The 21636-nt window shown below is 42.5% G+C and overlaps 1 protein-coding gene across 3 annotated transcripts in view; it reads left to right on the forward strand.

The window, feature by feature from the left end:
• Positions 1–10100: 10100 nt before the first annotated feature.
• Positions 10101–21636, forward strand: part of DCDC2 (doublecortin domain containing 2) — a 281410-nt gene continuing 269874 nt past the window's right edge. For 2 of the 3 annotated variants that reach the window (XM_089682253.1, XM_089682255.1), the window contains exons 1-2: positions 10101–10215; positions 10822–11176. In XM_089682253.1, the coding sequence (XP_089538379.1) occupies positions 10863–11176 (314 nt within the window). In that variant the 5' untranslated portion in view covers positions 10101–10215; positions 10822–10862. Of the gene's footprint in view, positions 10216–10392; positions 10485–10821; positions 11177–21636 lie in introns of those variants that run through there. The other variant, XM_089682254.1, reaches the window with a different exon arrangement.

Consider the following 21636-nt stretch of genomic DNA (forward strand, 5'->3'; position numbering starts at 1 on the left):
CTGTCACTACTTCCAGCCGCTAGAGGGCAAATTCTCCCTAGTGTCATTGGTCTCCACCTCAGGAGCCATTTTGGCGGAGTCCACAGAAAGCTCTGTGTAGTGTCTGCTGTGCATAATACTGTACATTGTAAAGCAAAAACGTTCAATAAAAAGGGATAATTCTCCCCATTAGGTATATGGACAACTCCAACCCTTTTAACTACTTGCCTCTGGAAGACTTAACCCCCCCTCTTCATGAACAGGCTATTTTTTGCTATTTGTTCCTGAGCTACTTTAACGGACAATTGCACGGTCATGCAACACTGTACACAAATGAAATTGATATTATTATTTTCATACAAATAGAGCTTTCTTTTGGTGGTATTTGATCATCACTGGTTTTTTTTGTTTTTTGCACAAAAAAGACCAAATGTTTATTAAAAAAACAATATTTTTTACTTTTTGCTATAACACATCCAATTAAAAAAAATCTTCATAAATTTAGGCCAAAATGTATTCTGTTACATATCTTTGATAAAAAAAAAATCCCAATACGTGTATTTAATTGGTTAGCGTCTACAAATGGCAGCATATACACTGGAATTTTGATTTATTTATTTTAAACATTTTTTTTTTTTAACAGTAATGGCGGAAATCAGCGACTTAGAGTGGGACAGCGGCAGGCACTCTGATGCTAACTGACACTGGGTGGGATTGACTAACTGCCATTGACATCTCCAGTGACATTAATACAGTGATCAGTGTGAATAAAAAGCACTGACACTGTACTACTGACACTGGGCAGGAAGAGGTTAACATCTGGGGTGATCAAAGGGTTAACAGTGTGCTATGTGTGTTTTTACATAGTGTGCTGTATGTGTTTTACTAGGGGATGTGCTGCTTTTTACCTCTTTGCTTTGTGTTGCAAGGGAAAATCAAGTATTTAGCTGTGCTTACTGCCTATCTGTCCCCAGTGAGAGTATCATAGGCTGTGCTGCCACCTAGACATCTAATTGAGGAACTGCTCCTAGGGGTTCCTATTTTAATAAAAACTACACATTACTGGCATTTATACTGTTTTCTACTGTATGCATAGCTTTTTGTTCTTTCACTATGTTTGCACAGCTAGGCTCCATTCACACTTAGTTTAGGTTCACATCTGTGCGGGTGGTGCCACTGCAGATCCGCACGAAAATCCGTGCAGCCGCACCACCCACACAGAGGAATGTGGACCCGCGGGAAGGTGCCATTAGTTCTAATGGCATGCCGCCCGCACTGGAAAACGCAAGCATACTGGGAACCGAGGTTCCAGTGTGGGCTGTGTTTTCAGAAGAAGTGCAGGGACTTCTTCTCTGCGTGTCACAGGGCACGGGAGTCCATTCAAATGAATGGGCTCTCATGCCTGCGCAAAACTCTGCCCACACGGCCGTATATATTTGAACCAGGGCATATGAATTGGGGCCCTTTTGCAATTATCCATGGCAAAGTCAGCAGGGATTCATGTAAATAGGTGTTGAAAGCAATGGGAGCCTGGCAGCATAAATAACTGATGTTCACGTGTAATCACTTATACAGTGATTCCCTGCAGATGATTGGTCCTGGACTCAGATTGTCTGGGTCCAGGGCTGATCATCCACTGGTAATTGTTGCATGAGCGATTACATGCAAACGGATTTCAAGGGTTTTTTTTTGCCTGCAGGTAACCTCAGGCAACCCTGCTGAGTCTCTCATGGGTAGTTACATGGGTAGTTGCATGTGTGACTGGGGCCCATCCTATTTTACGATTGTTAAGTTACAGTAAAATCACTCTCTGCATGATCATTCGGCTGATCATGTATCCTGTAACAATACAGCAACACCTATGATTAGAATACTTCCATAGCCCAAATGCATTCTTTTAGTTGGAAGGGCAGACATATACTGTATATTTTTATATATTCATTGTGTCAATGTCCCTGATGGGGAGATATTTCCTTACTTCCTGTCCCATTAACCACTAACTCTGGAAAAGGAAGAAAATGGATAGGGATACATACAGCAATGAAAACCCAGCAGGCACTCTAAGCCTTCCATATTTAAAGGATAAGTTCACCATTAAGGGCATGTTACATATTCCACTCATTTTTAGGGTGGAACATGTAACATGTTACTGATCCTGCAGCCACCGCCCGCTGCCCCCCCTCCCAGTGAAAGAAGAAGAAGTTCCCCATACTAGCTGTCAATTTTCAAAAACAGCGTGGCCCACATGGCAGCATCATTCATTCACAGTGTTCTGTGAATTAATAGACTACAAGTACCGACAGCCTTAGCGGCTGTTGGCTTGTAGTCCTCAATGAACTACCACGGTGCTGTAAGCAATGTGGTAGTTCACTGTGTCTTCCTGTCAGCAAGTATTGGCTTGCTTGCATGGGATGTACAAGCAGGCAGATACACTGACAGCCTGCAGGAGACCTTCATGGCACCAGCGATCTTCTGATCGCTGGTGCAATACTTTACAAGCCCCTACCATAAATATAATAAATGCACTTTGTTTTACCTGCAAAAAAATGTGAATTTATTATTTTTTGTGGAAAGGTGAACTTATCCTTTAACCACTTCAAGTCTGGACACTTTCACCCCTATCCAGCCGAGGCCAATTTTCAGCTTTCAGTGCTATCACACTTTGAATGACAATTGCGCGGTCATACAACACTGTACCCATATGAATTTTTTAGCATTTTTTTGAGACAGATACAACTTTATTTTGGTGGTATTTATTCACCACTGGGATTTTAATTTTTTTGCTATATAAATGAAAAAGTCCAAAAATTTTGAAAAAAAAGTGTTTTTCTTATAAGATTTAGCAAATAAATAATCTTTCTTCATAAATCTTGGCAAAAATGTATTCATCTATCTTTTTAGTAAAGAAAAATAACCCAAAACAAGTTAACCAAAAATTATAATTTTTTTAAATTTGTATTTACTTTTTTTTTATATTATTATTTATGATTTTTTTTAACATACTGTCACCCTAGCAGTACAGTGACACTGTATTACTTGTGGGGGGCGATGAAGATTTCTTTCCCTTTTTTTACACTGATTGCTTTTACACCCATAAAGGCTTGTAAAATCAATTATTTCTGCACTCTGGATGCATTCATGCAGCCATTGAGAAATACTGGGTTAGCTGTGATTGGTCACAGCTTGTCACATGGTACAAGAGGTTCCGTACAGCGATCGGTGTTCCACTGTGTCTGGAGGACACAGCGGGCACCGGATCGCGGTGTCGCGCGCTCCCACGGAGCACGCACAGTCCAAAATGGCAGGCGCCGTTTATGAACGGCAACTCACTCCTGCACTGCCACCATCCGGCCATTTATATACAACAGCCAGACAGGAATTGGTTAACTAAAATATAATTTTTAATGATGTGTGCCCCCTCTAAAGTGATTTCCACTTTTTGACCACTGTATGTGAGACAGGAATTTAGTGAAATTCTTCACAACAAAGATACAGAAAGATCCCAAGCTTTTCCCACCTTTCACCATACGTCCAAACACCAGTGAATTATTAGGGGTAGCCTGCATGTTTTGTTTAATATCTCAGCTGGAATGATATGAGATCTAATAGAAAAACATTCCAAATGTCCTTTTGGCCACATTCCACCAGGCTGATACAGATACAGATGGCTGATCTCTACTCCTATTTAGTTTGGAAATTCCAAAAAGGTATCCTTTTCCTCACTGTCAAACAATATTATGCTAGCAAAAATGTGCGTGTCTGGGTACAAGAGCCATTTATAACAAAACCATCTAATCTTTCTCTGGGTAAATGCACCTATCTCCTATCTCCACTCTTAACTAGGAAAACGCATTGACTCCTGTTAAATTCAGAACAAATAGTGTATTTATATTTGTGTATACGTTGACCAGTTCTCACCTCTAGCTGCACCCGTTTTATGACTGTAGTCTGTTTCCTGAGAAACATCCCCCACTATTCATGTGATCCTTATCAGCTTCTAATTGGGGTGGAGTTGAATGTTCATTTGAGCATCTCCCTATAAATTTAGATCAGCTCATGGGGGGAGATCACTGATGGGGGGTACAGTCTCTGATGGGGGTGCTGCTTTTGATGGAGTGCTAAGATGAAGCAGTTAAACACATAAGTTGAACTTAAGCAGCAGGAAGATACAACAGTAAGAAACTCTACTGCATGCTGGACAGACTGCAAGCAAACACCACGGGAAACATCTCTTACATGCCTGAATCCCACTTCGTCTCCCATGTTACTTTCCTCACCCTTCTTCTCTTAACCTCTGGGGATATTTCAGCTCCAGAGGGGACGCAACCCCCGCTCCTGAGGGAACGCCGCCACCACCCCTGCCCCCGTCGGTACCCTCGCCAGCCGCTCCGGAGGTCCTGCCATCACCCAGGAGGAGTACTGGGGGCCCTGTTCCCTGTGGCCTACCACTGCCTCTACGCCCGAACCAGGACGCCGTCGTCAGCACCAATGAGAGGCGAGCTTCCACCACCGCCTCCCCTACCTTTAGCCGCCACTGTCGTGTCCCTAGTCCCCACTCGTAACTAGGCTATGTGCTGCCCCGGTGTACCTGCAGTAGTAGACTCCACATGATTACAGAGCCCATCAGAGGCATTTTCCAGCAACTGGTGTCTTCGGTGTGAACTCCAACTTCTGAAAACTAGTAGGAAAAGACATCATATACTCCTGTGTGCCTCTTTCTTCAGGGAACTGGGAAAACACAGTGAGAGGAGAAGCAGCAACCACCCCCACCGGCACCAAGAGGGCAAGCCACCACTACCAGATCTGCTTCCCTGCTCCCCACTGTGTACCACACAGCCATGCCCCTGCCACTGCACAGCCCCGAGCCCCGTCCAATCCGGCAGATGCGAGCCTACCGTGCAGCCTCCTGCACCCACTGACGCCGGGCCCTACAACACCTACAATCGCCGTACCCTACCGCTCCCACAGACGCTGGGCCCCTTAGCACCCTCAGTCACTGGCCCGCAGCATCCACATGCACTGGCCCACAACACCCACTGACGCCGTGCCCTACTGCGTCTACCAACGCCTAGCCCACTCCACCTTCAGACACCGGGCCTTCAGCACCTCCACTCATACCAACCCCCAGCTCAACTTGACCTAAAGACTTGAACCCATGTTGACTGCCACCACAACGAGAGACCCCTCTGCACCCCAGACTGTCGCCACTCAAGCGCCCCTGGAAACCATCCATCCACACCCGATCCCCTCTCCCTTCTCCCCTAAACTCTAGCCACCAGAAGACACATCAATGAGATAGTCCAGCGGGCAGAGGCGTATCGACCAAGTAGAAGGCAAGGTTTACTGCTTTACTTGAATGAAAGTGCTACATTACAAAATAACCCAAAGCAGTCAAAACAGTCTAGTAGTACTTCAATAAAATGGTCAACATCCTAAATCCCTAGTCCCCACTTGTAACTAGGCTATGTGCTGCCCCGGCGTACCTGCAGTAGTAGACTCCACGTGATTACAGAGCCCATCGGAGGCATTTTCCAGCAACTGGTGTCTTCGGTGTGAACCCCAACTTCTGAAAACTAGTAGGAAAAGACATCATATACTCCTGTGTGCCTCTTTCTTCAGGGAACTGGGAAAACGCGAAGAAAAAGACCAAAAGGAAAAAATGGCAAGGACCCCAGATTCAGCCCACTGTCCCCTTTTAAATCCACAGGTGCAGTGGGCCGGACCCAAAGATCCCACCAAAAGTCAAAGAATTGGGAAAGGCATTAACCCCTACCCTTCCTTCCGAGGCAGCACCTATCTAGATCATTTCATCCTGCTTACAGCCGTATCTATCACTTATAGCTCCACAGAGACAGGATTAGTGCAGATGCAAAAGAAAAACATGTAGAGTATGGTGGGACGTCTATAATTTTATACAGACAGGAAAATTGCACGTATGCTGTGCTGAGACTTCTCACATGGTACATATCTGGAGTATTAGATTCCCTCTACACCAGCCTTTCTCAACTTTTTTAACAGGGAACCCTCAAAATAAATGTCTGGTCTCATGGAACCCCTACTATATCTACAACTCATGGCACATCAGTGCAATGGTCTCTGGGAAGAATACTTGTTACATTTGTTGTCAATGGGAAGAATCCCCTTTTGCAGATCACTAAAAGATCAATGCTGTCAATGGTTATTTATCTAAGAGGCAGAAATTGCTCAAGGAACTCTTAGCAACTTCTGGAGCAACCCTAACGCTCCATTTACACTTGTGCGACTTGTCATGCAACTTTGGACACAAAGTCGCACAACAAATCATAGTGCATTGTTTGAAACGGTTCCTGTGCTAATATGATTCGACTTTGATGCGACCTGTGTGCAAGAGAGCATTCTAGAAATGCAAAAGAAATACATGGAGTCACGTGATGACTATATGGGACCATCAAGGTCACACGTCAAAGTCACAATGGAAATTGTGCTACTTTGGAGTCGCGCAGGTGTGAACTGAGCCTAAGGTTCCATGGAACCCTGATTGAGAAAAGCTACTCTACACCAGAGTTTTTTTTTTAGCGGGACCGCATTTCTGGCACCTCCTGCACTGAATGTATGTAAGGGGTGCTGGGGTGTGACAGAGGATCTATTGTTGCTGGCTGCTGGGGGATATATTCTTACTGAAGGGGATCTATTTTTGTGTGGTGGACTATTGTTACTGGTTGGGGATGTATTGTTGCTGGAAGGAATCTACTGTTGAGGGGGGGGGTCTATTGTCCATTGTTGCTGGCTGCTGGTGAGTCTATTGATGATGGCTGCTCTGAGATCTGTTGTAGCTGCTGGGGGTCTTTTGTTGCTTGGGTGGAATTTTATTTTGGGGGCCATTGTTGTTGGAGGAATCTATTGTTGCTGGGGGGGTGTCTCTTTTTCTGCTTTACTTGTTATTCAAAAATTCAATAAAATTTTTTTAGCACCACAAAAGGATACTTGGCTCTGTATATTCTAAAAGGAGCGGTATTGGGAGGTGAGTAGGGGGGCGGAGAGAAGAATTGACTAGAAGGGAGGAGTTCCTGCACCTATTTTTTGAGAAAAAAAGCCCTACTCTACAATAATAACTAGACTCGTTTTAAAAACAGTATATATTATAGAATAAGATAAAGACATGTCATGAATTACAGTAAGGAACTTTTAACTGTAGAAATATGGGCACTGCCACTGTTTATTTTTGAAGGTGCAAACTTTGGGGCCATAATTCTTGTTCTTGCTACACTACTTAGTAAGTCGATCTCCTGGAAAAAAGCATAAAGACAGGACACCTAACCTGCATGCTACAACGATAGTGGTGATAAACTCAGAGTATGCATTTCTTATTTTTCTGTCTTGGCAGGTCAAATACTTCATGTATCTAGTATATTGCAAGTGCAAAAAAAAATAAAATAGTGAACAATATTTTAGTATTTCCTGGCAATCATGTAAATTTGAATTCATAACATTCAATATTTGAAGCCAGCAGGTGTCAAGTTCAGTGGAATATCAGCAGCTTTCTTCGTGATCTTTCAGTAGCTGTTTTTTGAAACAGCAAGGGAGATCAGATTCCACACCTACTCTCATTGTAGTAGAGATGGAACTGTCTGATGCATCCTGTGTTAAATGTTTAAAATAAATATTTCTTCCAAAAGGGAATGTAGAACATTTTAGTTTTTTGTTTCTATACTTTTAACTTTAGAAAATAAAAAATGGCATGACAATATTTTGTATGTGTGTGTGTGTGTGCATTTATGTGTGCATGTTTTGATGGGTGGGAGTAGATCTAATGTCTGACTATAAATCTTTGGATTCAAGGTGGAAATTCTTGTGTCTTGCTTGGTCTGACTTTGTCTGTAAAAACACTAGGAGAGGTTCTTTCAGTTGAATATTAACTGGATGGAATGTGCACTTACTCAGATTATTTGTGCTTTTTAGTTTTATTTGGCTTCAACAGATGGAAATCTCAGTGACACCATCAGATATAGGTAGTTTGTGTTAAAATGAACCTGTGCCAACAGGGCCACACACTGAGCAAAATCCACTCAATATATGGCCCCCTTAAAACTAAAATGTCAGGTATGAATATTTTTGAATAGTTACATTGGACCTCCTTGGACCAATAGAAGCATGCAGGTGTTATACCTAGAAAAGATGCATGGAAGCTGGACATCACTATTTCCTTCCTCAAAGTTGATTAAAATACAATTTCAACTAAAGCCCAACTAGTCTTTAAATATATTTCCTCCATCCTCTTAACACTTATACTGTACTAACTAAGGTTATTATGTACATGTAAGCGGGTTGCAATCCAGCTAGCTACAGTGGATATAAAAAGTCTACACACCCCTGTTAAAATGTCAGGTTCCTGTGATGTAAAAAAATGAGACAAAGATGTTTATAGCAGCGGTGTAGTTACCACAAGGCAAACAAGGCATTTGCCTAGGGTATCGTTTTTCCAAGGGGGCAGCAGCATTTTTCAGGGGGGGCAGCGCTGTCCCTGAAAGAAGGAAAGGAAGAAGGGACACACACAGCATGGGACCAGGTGGGATCTGAGAGAGGCTGCGGGCTGCTTGATGGTGTATGCAGAGCATGACTCTTGTTTCCGGGGATGTCTGGAGCTGTTAAAGTGAGTGTCTTATCTCTTTTCGGCATGGGGGTGAGGGTTGCCAGTGTATGGGGGTGTTGGTAGTGGAAAGCTCTCTCGGGTGGGGGCTTGGGTGTTGGTCAATGGGGGGGAGCCAATTTTTGTGTTGCCTAGGGCAGCACAAAACCTAAATACACCACTTGCACAGCCACTTACCTGTCCCTCGATCCAGCGGTGTCCTCACCATGGCACCGTGTTTCTTCCTGGAGCCCGCATCTTCAGTGTGGGCACCCGGCTGTGACAGTTTGCGGCTTCACAGCCGGTGCCCACTGCGCATGTGCGAGAAGAGCTGCGCTTTGTTAATGACCCCGAAGTCTTCTGGGACCTGTCACGTATCCCAGAAGACTACGGCGAAGGATGGGGGAGGAGGACAACTTCTGCTTCCGATCACCTAGGCGTTCGCAGCGGAAGTGGGAGTGAGTACCTGTCAAATTCAAGTACCCGCTCCCCAAAGGCGCCAATCCTTAATGGGGAGCAGGGAACAAAGGCATAAAGCGGAACTTCCCCTTTTGGGTGGAGCTCCGCTTTAAGTCTAGGTTCACACCTAAGCGTTTTCCAGTACAGTTTGCAGAAACGCACTACAGTCCATTCAACATGATTTCCTATGGGACACATTCACATCTCTGAGTTTTCACCCGGTGCATTTTTTGGATAGGATCAGGGACTTGCTTAAACGCAAAATGTTGCGTTTTGTTTCAATAGACGTCAGTGGAGAAGCTGCAGAAATGCATGTAGTGCATTTTTCATGCGTTTTGAGTTTTAATCTGCCCAGCAACAAGTTGACAAAAAATGCAAAACACATTAACAACTCATCAAAAACCCATGTGCAAGAACGCAAAACGCACAGCAAAAAGCACTGCAGAAAAAGATCGAACGCAAACTGTTTAGCTGTGAACCTAGCTTAATGGTGCTATAGACAGCAATAAAAACTGACAGGGGTTCTAATCCATCTCCACTCTATCCAAAACTAAAATAGTTTTGCCTTTAGTTAGACTTTAAGCACTTAAATGAGCACTTCAGTGAAATTGGATATTTTTTGGAGTTGTTTATCTTAAATCATTCTGCTCATCCCTACTCCCAACGCAGGGAACACTCTACATCTGTCTGCAAACTGACATTGATTTAAATTTATATATTGACAAAATTGTAGTTTTCTTCTATTATTTATTTCAGGTTCTTCTATAGCGCCGTCAATTTACGCAGCGCTTTACATATATATTGTACATTCACATCAGTCCCTAACCCTCAAGGAGCGTACAATCGAAGGTTGCCTGGATAGACTTGCATTGATCAGTGTTTTTGTTATTTGCAGCAACATTGTGAGACTTTTCCATGGTCATCCATCCATTTTTCTCTAGCATTGAGTTTGGTGGTCTCCCGGAGAACAGATTATACTTGTAAATCCTGAGATCAAAGCCCAGCAGCATACACAAAAAGGCTGCCTGGGCACATGGCAAGAAGGGGTGTGTCAAGATGCACACCATGTGATCAGTGTCAAGGAAGTTACCATGGATACCAGATGAAGCTTCAGAAAACAGAAATGCTGCTGCAGGACATTTAATCCTGACAGATCTGGAGAGCAGGGAAAGGTATTTGCTATGATCGGTGTATGGAATGGTGTGGCGGGGTGATGATGAGGGGGGTTGTAAGGCAGGGAATGTGTAAGGCAGGGAATGAAGACTGGTCCTCATGCATTATTCATGTAAGATGTCAGTGTGCACCCAGCTAGCAGGTGTGGTCAGGAGGGAGGAGGAGGAGGAGGACAGGGGGGGCAGAGCAGCAGGTGTCAGCGGTCCCTCTTGCAGCATTGCTCAGACCTCACACTGGTTGTGACAGCAGCACTTGTCAACTCCGAGAGGTGTGTGGGCTGCATAGAATCAGAAGGCTTTCATTCTAATGTGCTGCTAAAATAGCTTTGATTGACATGAATGAACACGTAGACACATACACATAGATATCTCGTCTGAGATCTACAGATCATTCACTCTACATGCTTGGTATGTATTGTTAGGATAGACTGCATACAGAGCTGCAGGTACAATGTCAGAGATAATTATATAGGAGAGGACAATAGAAGACGGATACCAAAAGTCACACAACACTAGGTAGTTGCTAGTACCCTGGAATCCTCCTAAGAAGGTACACAGCAAGGAGCCATTCGTTCAAGTAACTAACTTTGGACTTCTCACTTTCAGGGACTGCTGAACCTACAGGTGAGCCAGCCAGTGCGTGGAGTATGCAGCCCACTCTAGCTGCAGGGGGTGGTGGGCGATCCTTAGCCCCCCTCGCCCAACAACCTGCTGTCAAAGCAGTGCACGTTTACAGAAATGGAGACCCCTATTATCGTGGCCGCCGAATGCTGATTCATGAGAAGAGGGTTGGCACTTTTGAGGTCTTCCTGAAGGATGTCACAGGCGGAGTGCAAGCCCCCTTTGGAGCAGTAAGGAACCTTTACACTCCAAGAAATGGACACAGGGTTACGTCTCTGGATGATCTTCAACCAGGAGAATGCTATGTGGCAGGAGGAAGGGAAAGTTTTAAAAAATTGGAGTAAGTGTGAATATTTTTATTATGCCTTTTAACTAATAATTTACTACCTTGTGTAAATGTAAAATTACAAACAATACATTACAATATGGCATATTTTACTGCCATAAGTCATATGTGGGAATGTGTATGTGCATTAAAACCCACACTGCTCCTGATCCTGATTTCCCATCAAGTTCTTCATCCAAATTTCCCATCATGTCCCTGATCCCAATTTCCCATCATGTCCCTGATCCTGATTTCCTATCATGTCCCTGATCCTGATTTCCCATCATGTCCCTGATCCCAATTTCCCATCATATCTCTGATCGCAATTTCCCATTATGTCCCTGATCCCAATTTCCCATCGTTTCCCTAGTACCGGTTTCCCATCATGTTCCTGCTCCTGATTTCCCATCATGTTCCTGATCCCGATTTCCCATCATGTTCCTGATCTCTATTTCCCATCATGTCTCTGCTCCCGATTTCCCATCATGTCCCTGCTCCCGATTTCCCATCATGTCCCTGCTCCCGATTTCCCATCATGTCCCTGCTCCCGATTTCCCATCATGTCCCTGCTCCCAGTCATATAGTATTTCTCCTTGAGTTAAGTAGATTCATTACAGGTTGCTCAACTCTGACTGTATGTTAATGCACTTACAGGGAAGCAGTACAACTAATATAAACCTGCATAAAATTTCTCAAAAACAGTTATATTGCAGTTCTAGCTCCCAGCTATGAGGGTTTTTGGCTGCACTGAAAGTCACCTCTGATTTAACAAGAATTCCAAGATTTATGGAATATACATCAATTATCCAAAACAAAAAATGATCTCAGTAACCAGCTGTGGTGTAATTTACCATATATAGTGGGAACTCTCAACCAGGTTTCCTCCAGAGGTTGCTAGGGGTTCCTTGATTTGTGGCTGATTAACCTCACATTTGATGGTGCCTGCATAGTTCCAGAGTCAATGTATTTGTCAAAGCCAGCAGCATTACTCCAGTTATCCTTTTATATGCCTATAAGGGTAGCATGAAAAGGGGGTATTTTTGCCATTGAGTCCCGATGAATTGGTTTTAAGTTCTCGAGACCTGAAAACTATTTTAGGGGTTCCTCTAATGTAAAAAGGCTGAGAAAGTCTGGTATAGAGACTAAAGAGGTCATATTCATTTGGCTTTTGACCTTTTAACATACCAGATTAACAAGGTATATAAAAGCAGCAAGCCCAGAATGTATTCAGTCATTAGGCTCTCACTTTGCATTGTTGATAAATTTCATGGGTCTGACAGATCAAAATCTAACTTTCTATGGCTACTTTAATTGGTTTGTTATCAGCGGTTGATTTATGGTGGCAGGTGAACAGCAGTGACTCTTATTCTTTCTGCTGCACTACTTTAATATAGTCATTTTTAATTCATCTATGTGCATTTTTGTATGTTCTGGCAATTATGATTTAGACAATTAGAAAACTGGCCATCAGTATTGTGTAGGTATGTATTGTGATATATTTATAGCTACAGGGTGTCCCTGAAGTCTGGACAGATAGGCAAAATGCATACTTTTAATACATTTCAACATATTTTTCAACAACATAGTTCATTGCACTGTTAATCAATAACATCTTCAGTGTGATTTCCACCATTTGTGATGCAACGTTCCATGTGCTTTGCAAGATTCTCATTAACCTGATGCAGTAACTCCACATTTCTGCCAATATGAACAGATTTGTTCATGATGCGTTCCTTCAGGTGATTCATATATGTGATTTTTCATTGAGTACACCTTTTTCTTTAGCATACACCAAAAACAGAATCAAGGGGGTTATGGCCTGGTGAGCTTATATAGTGATATGTTATACACATATACACTATATTACCAAAAGTATTGGGATGCCTGTCTTTACATGCACATGAACTTTAATGGCATCCCAGTCTTAGTCCTCAGGGTTCAATATTGAGTTGGCCCACCCTTTGCAGCTATAACAGCTTCAATTCTTCTGGGAAGTCTGTCCACAAGGTTTAGGAGTGTGTCTATGGGAATGTTTGACCATTCTTCCAGAATCGCATTTGTGAGGTCAGGCACTGATGTCAGACAAGATGGTCTGACTCGCAGTCTCCGCTCTAATTCATCCCAAAGGTGTTCTATCGGGTTGAGGTCAGGACTCTGTGAGGTCAGTCAAGTTCTTCCACCCCAAACTTGCTCATCCATGCCTTTATGGACCTTTCTTTGTGCACTGGTGTGCAGTCATGTTGGAACAGGAAGGGGCCATCCCCAAACTGTTCCCATTAAGTTGAGAGTATGAAATTGTCCAAAATGTCTTGGTATGCTGACGCCTTAAGAGTTCCCTTCACTGGAACTAAGGGGCCAAGATCAACCACTGAAAAACAACTCCACACCATAATCCCCCCTCCACCAAACTTTACACTTGGCATAATGCAGTCAGGCAAGTTCCGTTCTCCAGGAAATCGTCAAATCCAGACAGATTACCAGACAGAGAAGCGTGATTCGTCACTCCAGACAACATGTCTCCACTGCTCAAGAGTCCAGTGGCAGCGTGCTTTACGCTACTGCATCCGACCTTTTGCAATGCACTTGGTGATGTAAAGCTTGGATGCCGCTGCTCGGCCATGGAAACCCATTTCATGAAGCTCTCTATGCACTGTTGTTGTGACAATCTGAAGGCCACACAAAGTTGCTGTTGTTCCTAGTTGCTTCCACTTTGTTATAATACCACTAACAGTTGGAATATTTAGTAGCAAGGAAATTTCACGGATGGACTTATTGTACAGGTGGCAACCTATCACGGTACCACGCTTGAATTCACTGAGCTCCTGAGAGCGACCCATTCTTTCACAAATATTTGTAGAAGCAGTCTGCATGCCTAGGTGCTTGATTTTATACACCTGGGGCCATGGAGGTAATTGGAAAACCTGAATCCAATGATTTGGAGGGATGTCCCAATACTTTTGGTAATATAATGTATATATACACATATAGTGATATTTCCTATGTGTTCAAACCTTAGAGGCATCCTGTATAATGTACCATATAGTAGTGTTTACAGGCAGCACAGTTCATTTCCAATGTGATGCTGTAGGACAACAAAAAAGTGCTTCACTGTTAATTCATAACTCACTTTAATAGTTACACCCCCATGTCTCTTCCGTCTTGTTCTTATGGAAATACATAACCATACTTTTGCTGTGTTTTATTATTATTTTAAACCTTTATCAGTATTTACTTTTTGCAGGCTTACATTTCTTACACTACAAATTGCAGTGCAGCTTGAAAACGTCTAAAAATGTTCAGTTATTTCTACAATTTGTTTTTAAAAAGTGTTAACGTATAAAGAAATAGGTTACTGGAGTGTCAAAGTGACATTTTCTGTGAATCTTAATCCCTATTAACCTTTCCACTGATGTTATGCTCAGTGATAATAGTAAATGATAACCCTTTCCCCCAATTTGTGCATATAAATCAAAAAGTCCTTGATCAAATATCTCAAAAGTTTTTGAAAAAACAAATGTCCCTTTAAAAATCCAAAAATGTCCAAAATATCCAAAAAGTGATAATCTCCTCAATGTCTTGCAGAAACTTGATTTACCTCAAACGAAACAGAAATAAAAACCACATAGTGCATTATCCTTAATGTATACAAATCATATAAATCATCCAGTGATAATTCACCCAAGTGAAACAAAGGGTGTAAACAGCAAATATGTGCCAATACACTATATATAGTGAAAAAACGTGTAAGTGAATCACTCTTTTAGTGCTTAGGAAACACACCAAAAATCCACTTCTACTGAAGTAAGGAGTGAATACCCTTACCAATATTTAAATCACTTTTAAGCCTTAGATAACAATCCCCAAGTAGACTGTATGATGGGATGAGTTGTATTCGGCCAGTATCATCATATTTCACTTCCACCTCATACTTCAATGTGGATCCATCCACACTAGTTTCTCAGACCAGTCTCCACCATAACCGCCATCCAGATATCCATATATATATAAAACAAATAATAGTATAATACCGCCACACACTCGAATCAAAAACTTTAATGGTGCTGCTTACAATATAGAAATCTTTCTCATCGCATGATATATATAAGAAAACCTTTTTGCCGTCAGTCCAGGAGAGTCCAAACCGCTTCTCACAGTCTCTATTCCACTCTCCAAGATGGCCGCCGCTCAACTTCCGGTTCCTCGTTTGCGTCTGACATCACTTCCCACTGACGCGTTTCGTCATTGGACGTAATCATAAAGGGTCCCTTTATGATTACGTCCAATGACGAAACGCGTCAGTGGGAAGTGACGTCAGACGCAAACGAGGAACCGGAAGTTGAGCGGCGGCCATCTTGGAGAGTGGAATAGAGACTGTGAGAAGCGGTTTGGACTCTCCTGGACTGACGGCAAAAAGGTTTTCTTATATATATCATGCGATGAGAAAGATTTCTATATTGTAAGCAGCACCATTAAAGTTTTTGATTCGAGTGTGTGGCGGTATTATACTATTATTTGTTTTATATATATGGATATCTGGATGGCGGTTATGGTGGAGACTGGTCTGAGAAACTAGTGTGGATGGATCCACATTGAAGTATGAGGTGGAAGTGAAATATGATGATACTGGCCGAATACAACTCATCCCATCATACAGTCTACTTGGGGATTGTTATCTAAGGCTTAAAAGTGATTTAAATATTGGTAAGGGTATTCACTCCTTACTTCAGTAGAAGTGGATTTTTGGTGTGTTTCCTAAGCACTAAAAGAGTGATTCACTTACACGTTTTTTCACTATATATAGTGTATTGGCACATATTTGCTGTTTACACCCTTTGTTTCACTTGGGTGAATTATCACTGGATGATTTATATGATTTGTATACATTAAGGATAATGCACTATGTGGTTTTTATTTCTGTTTCGTTTGAGGTAAATCAAGTTTCTGCAAGACATTGAGGAGATGATCACTTTTTGGATATTTTGGACATTTTTGGATTTTTAAAGGGACATTTGTTTTTTCAAAAACTTTTGAGTTATTTGATCAAGGACTTTTTGATTTATATGCACAAATTGGGGGAAAGGGTTATCATTTACTATTATCACTGAGCATATTATTTGTATATTTTGTACACCTCTAAGGGTAGGGGTGAAGTGTGCTGATACGGGATTTTGGGTTTTAGAGTGATTTATTATTATTATTATTTCCACTGATGTTGTTGGCCTGAGATTTTGTGCTCATTTTTACCATATACACAGTTTTTGAAAGTGTTAAAATGCCTGTCACTGGATAAAAAGATGTCAGTTGGTGTCTAAAAGGGAATGTACATTTGAAAAAAAATGCTGGATGCTTCTGACTTTTTCCATGTTTAATATCAGGCCAAAATTATAAAAAAAAAAACTCAAAATGAACTATTTTGTTCATATTCGTCAAAATAACCACTTTGACCTTCCCACCCATCACCATTCTGGGCAACATAGAAAGGGGCTTAAGATCACACTGTTCTTGTGTGTTGTGTGCAATTTTGGTAGGACCATTAAAATTTGTTTTTGATAATGTGAAGAATACTAAGGAGTTGGTTACAAGTGCAGTTTTTAATGACATTGTTCTGTGCAGTCAGAAGTATGTTGTGATTGGTTGCTGTATCACCTGTGGTCCATCATAAGGACGATGGTGAACATTAGCATGCATGATATGAAGTGGCGTGATCAGGGGCGGACTGACAACTCATGGGGCCCCCAGGCAATAGGGGATCATGGGGCCCCTGTGTCCTTGCCCAAACTCAAAAAAGCCTATGAAAAACGTACCAGGGGCATCTCATGGGGCCCACTACTGACCCTGGGCCCTCGGGGAGTGCCCTAGTCTACAAATGGTCACTCCACCCCTGGGCGTGATCAGCAAATTGTATATGTAGTTTTACTATCGTGCCTAAATTGTTTGCATTTTTCAGTGTTATATCACTTTTGTAAAGTTATGTGAATGTGTTTTAACGTTTCCTTTTTCAATCAAATCAAGTTTGAAAAAGGCTTGGATCGGTATTAAACCAAAAACAAAAAATGTAATACCAATTGTTACATGTCTGACTGCAATAGGTTTCTTTTTTACACCTAGTTATCAAGCCAGTAGGTCTGTTATTTTGTAACTTTCTTTAACAGACCAAGCTGTCCAGCAAAAGTGGCAGTTGAAGGGTTGAGGCATACTATTTAACACTGACTATAGTCAGCTTTTTTAATTTATGTAAAACCTTTATCCCAAAAGAAAATAATGTTGCTGTAACTGCCTAAAGTGGAACTAAACCCATCCGTTTAACGGTTTCAAAAAACAGTTACATTCCCCGCATGCTGGGAATACTAACTGTCACATTTGCTTGTGTTCTCAATCAAACGGCTGGTGTCATAATTGATCACATCTGCAGGATCCATGGCAGTTGCAGAACAAACAGAGGCTATGGCTACAGATAGTAACTTCCTTGGCTGAAAAGGATAGAAGGATAGAAAAGGCTGAAAAGGATAGAAGGGTTTAGTTACACTTTAAAACTGTTTGCAGGAATTTGGCGTTGTTAGGCATGTCTATCAAAATCTGCTTATGCATCTAAAACTACCCTCTTTCCAGATTCACAATGCTGCTGTCCAAAGCTGTCTCTGTTCCTCCTCCATTCAGGGTGGAAGTACCCTAAGACAGGTAGAGTGTTACTGGCAGATGAAAATGAAGGAAAAAGGCTAAAAAAGGGAAACAAATGCAGCCACCACATACGGTAACTAATGGTAACTTATTGCTATCCTATTAGCAAAGCAGCTTAAGAAAAGCTGTTTAATATTTACCCGACAGCTGCTCTGGCCCCCTTTTCTGGCTGATACTTGAACGCTAACATTGTATGGTCTCTGCGTTTACGTAAAGTTACTGATTGTCTAGCTTTGTCTGAACATCACACTTTGTCAGACACAAACATTGCAAAAGAGAGTGTAGAGTAGATAGACACCCATTGTTAGCTCTTTAGGCTATAGAGAATTGGAGGGGTTGGGGTAAATGAGAAGAGGACTAATATTACTTGATAGGTTCAGTTTAAATGGGGAAGTGGTTCCCTTGTTTCTGATGGTATTTAGGATGCATTTAGGATACAAATCTTATTTTCAAATAATGTTCGTCTTTTCCTTTGACCCCCCTGTCTAGTGGTAGTAAAAGTGGCATGCAATAGGAAGTCAGCATGCTTCCTAGACAAAGAACTAAATACAATAATACCTCGGTTTACGCATTTACATCGTTCTGCAGGACTTTTCGTATAGCAAAGAATATATAAACCAAAACGCAGTTTCCCATAGGAATGCATTGAAAACCCATTAATCTGTTCCGGAGGTCAGAAAAAAGTAAACGCTACTAAAATACCGTATTAGTTATTTTATCAAGTCATGTGGTATTTTATTAGTGACAATCATTTGGTAATGTTTCAGCTGTCAGCGGGGTTCCCCACTGACAGCTGAATGTAAAAGAATTGCCTGCAATTAAAAAAATGATTTAAAAAATGTTGTGGGGTCCCCCCTCCCATCCATACCAAGCCTTTCGAGTCTGGTATGGATTGTGAGGGGAACTCCCATGCCAAAATTTAAAAAAAAATGGCGTGGGGGGTCCCCCCCAAAATCCATACCAGACCCTTATCCAAGCATGCAGCCCAGCAGGTCAGAAAAGGGGGCTGACGAGTGAGCGGCCCCCCCTCCTCCTGAACCATACCAGGCCACATGGGGGGGCTCCCCCCCCGCACCTTGTCCCCATGTTGATGGGAACAAGGGCTTCTTCCCCACAACCCTGGCCGGTGGTTGTGGGGGACTTTAAAAAGGGGGCACCTAGATCCCAGCCCCCCCAAGTCCTTTATTAAAAGAAAAAACTAAAAGACTGTCCCCCGCAGTAGATCCAATGTCAATCACGATGCCCACCGCCACCGCCACGACCTGAAAAAAAAAGAATTTAAAAAAAGGCTCCGCTCCCGCTTCAGCCTTCTGCCTGCTCTGGTGGTTTGACAGTTCTTACATATGTAAGGGGCGGGGCCACACGGAGACATCACGCATGTGACCCCACCCCATGTGACATCAATAATGTTACATGGGGCAGGGTCACTCGGGTGATGTCCCCGGGTGGCCCCGCCCCTCAGAAATTTAGCTGTCACTTTCCCCCTATCTAAAAGAAAGAAAGTTTTCTTTTAGTTTATTTCCCCGAGTTAAGAGAAACATTGTTTCCTTTTAGTTTCTTAAAAGAAACAAGGTTTCCGTTAACTCCGGTGAAAGTGACAGCTAATTCTGCAGACTCTGGTCATCTGATCTGGTCATCAGAGAGAGATCGCCAGGACCAGCTGAAAGCCCAGATCAGATGAGAGAGTCCCATACACCAGCTACATATGTGAACACTGACATTCCTTACCAATCTGTCACTTTTCTGCCCACACTTTCAGACACTACATATAGTTAACACTTGTTGAGGCTTAGTTCCCCAGTGGCTCCTGTTGAGCACATTTTCAGCAGAGTCCAACCACTAGAGCTGGCCACAGTGCAAGCCTTCTGCAGACCAAACCACATAATTGTTCCCTTAACCATGATTATCCTACCCTGTTACAGGAACATCTACCACCATTGCCATTAGTTACTGCAGCCCAGAGAGGAGTTGCTCTTTGCCAGCAAATGCTTCTGTCAACTTCTGACACCTTTTTGCCTAACGTTTGCAACCTGCTTAGTGCATTAAAGAAACACAGTATCTGTTCTTTCTTTTTTTCCCTGGTATTAATCCTTCGAGAGACTGAAAGTTTCATCTTTTCCTTCTTAAAAAGTCTGGATCATTGTAGTGTACCAACTGGGCCCCAACGAGCACGCAGAAGATTCCTCACTGCATTTAAAGGAACGTTGACTACCCTAATTAAAGGAGATGCTTTCTATTTCAGATTTAAACCTTGCCATCAGATCCTGAGGGCCCAAAGTTAGCTCGTTCCACCTTTGATAGTTTCCTTGCTCATTGGGGACTAGAAGCACCTCAGGTTTGAGGTTTTGGGTTAACATCTGAATAGCAGGCCTGCCAACACTGAGATTTTGCTGTATGTGTTGTTTTCTTTGCTTAGAATTACTAAGAGTCGTAATTGCCACTACGTAAACATATACCACTTTTTACTGTTTGACTGAGCTTACATCCAAGTTTAATATAAACATCATATCAGTTCACTCCAATCTGTGTGTGAGTCTATTTTCTGGTGATAATTTACTCTGGTCAGAAGAGTACTGTGGTGTCAGCAGGGGTTGGGCTTTCAGAGAGGGTTTCAGAGTGACAGGGAGTCCAAAAATAATTCAGTGACTCCTAAGGGAGCAGTGCTACATATCGTTAAAGGTACTTTGTAGGTACCAATAAGGTTTTTGCCAACGCTTCAGCTATAAAGTATAACTAAAGGCAAACTTTCTTTTTTAAGTTTTTGATAGAGGGGAGAGGGATTAGAACCTCTTTCAGATTTTAATTACGGCGTGTACCCCTCTTAGGGAGATTCATCCTCTCTATTTGTCTTGTTTACTGTTATCAATGAATGTGAATCTAAGAGTAAATCCCAAATTTTGGGGTGTCCCCAGAAAAGTTCTGGTGACCCTGGGATTCCCTCACTTTGGATGGATTTCCTCTCACTTCGTCTTTGGCTTTGGTTGGTGAATGAAATTCTCCACAATGGGACACAGATAATAAAAAGAGAAGGAGTTTACTTTGGCTCCAATTCTGAGGCATCTGGACCCTGCCTTACCCTTACTGTTTAGGCTGTGGAGATTGGGGCAGGGGCTATTTTGCCACAGCACACTTTCTGTGTTCCTTTACGTTCTTTTATCACAAATTCTCTTCTTTGACTACAACTATGACATTGGCAACTGAGAGCTAATGTCTGTGAAATTGGCCTTGGAGGAGTGGCGTCATTGGCTGGAGGGGGCCCTGACATCCAATTTAACATCTAAACTGATCATAAGATCCTTGAGTACAGTAAGTTTGTTAAATGACTTACTTCCTAACAGGCCTAGTGGTCTCTCTTCTCCATGTTTAATTTCATCATGCCCTATCAGAACCTTTGGGCAGATGCTCTTTCTTGAAGTTTTGAATCCTGTTCTTTTCCCACTGTAGTGAGCACACCATTCTGTCTTCTGCCCAGCATACACATGCATGCCAAGCTAATGCAGAACAAGGTGCATTACCCCCTTAAGCAGTGGTGCATTTAGGTTTTGTGCTGCCCTAGGCAACACAAAAATCGTCTGCCCCCCACGGACACTGACCAACACAACCCCCTCTTCCCCCTCCTGTGGAGAGAGCCTGACATTAACCAACAACACCCTTGCCCCCCACCTGGGAGAGCCTTCCACTACCTCCTCCCCTTCCCGGCCATAGAGAGACACTCATCTTCACAGTCCCAGGAACGAGAGTCAGGCTCTACATACATCATGAAGCAGCCCACAGCCTCTCTCGGATTCCACCTGATT

The sequence above is a fragment of the Staurois parvus genome, unplaced genomic scaffold (assembly GCF_062004578.1).
Source record: "Staurois parvus isolate SC_StPar_1 unplaced genomic scaffold, SC_StPar_1.0 ptg000287l, whole genome shotgun sequence".
Taxonomy (NCBI): Eukaryota; Metazoa; Chordata; class Amphibia; order Anura; family Ranidae; genus Staurois; species Staurois parvus.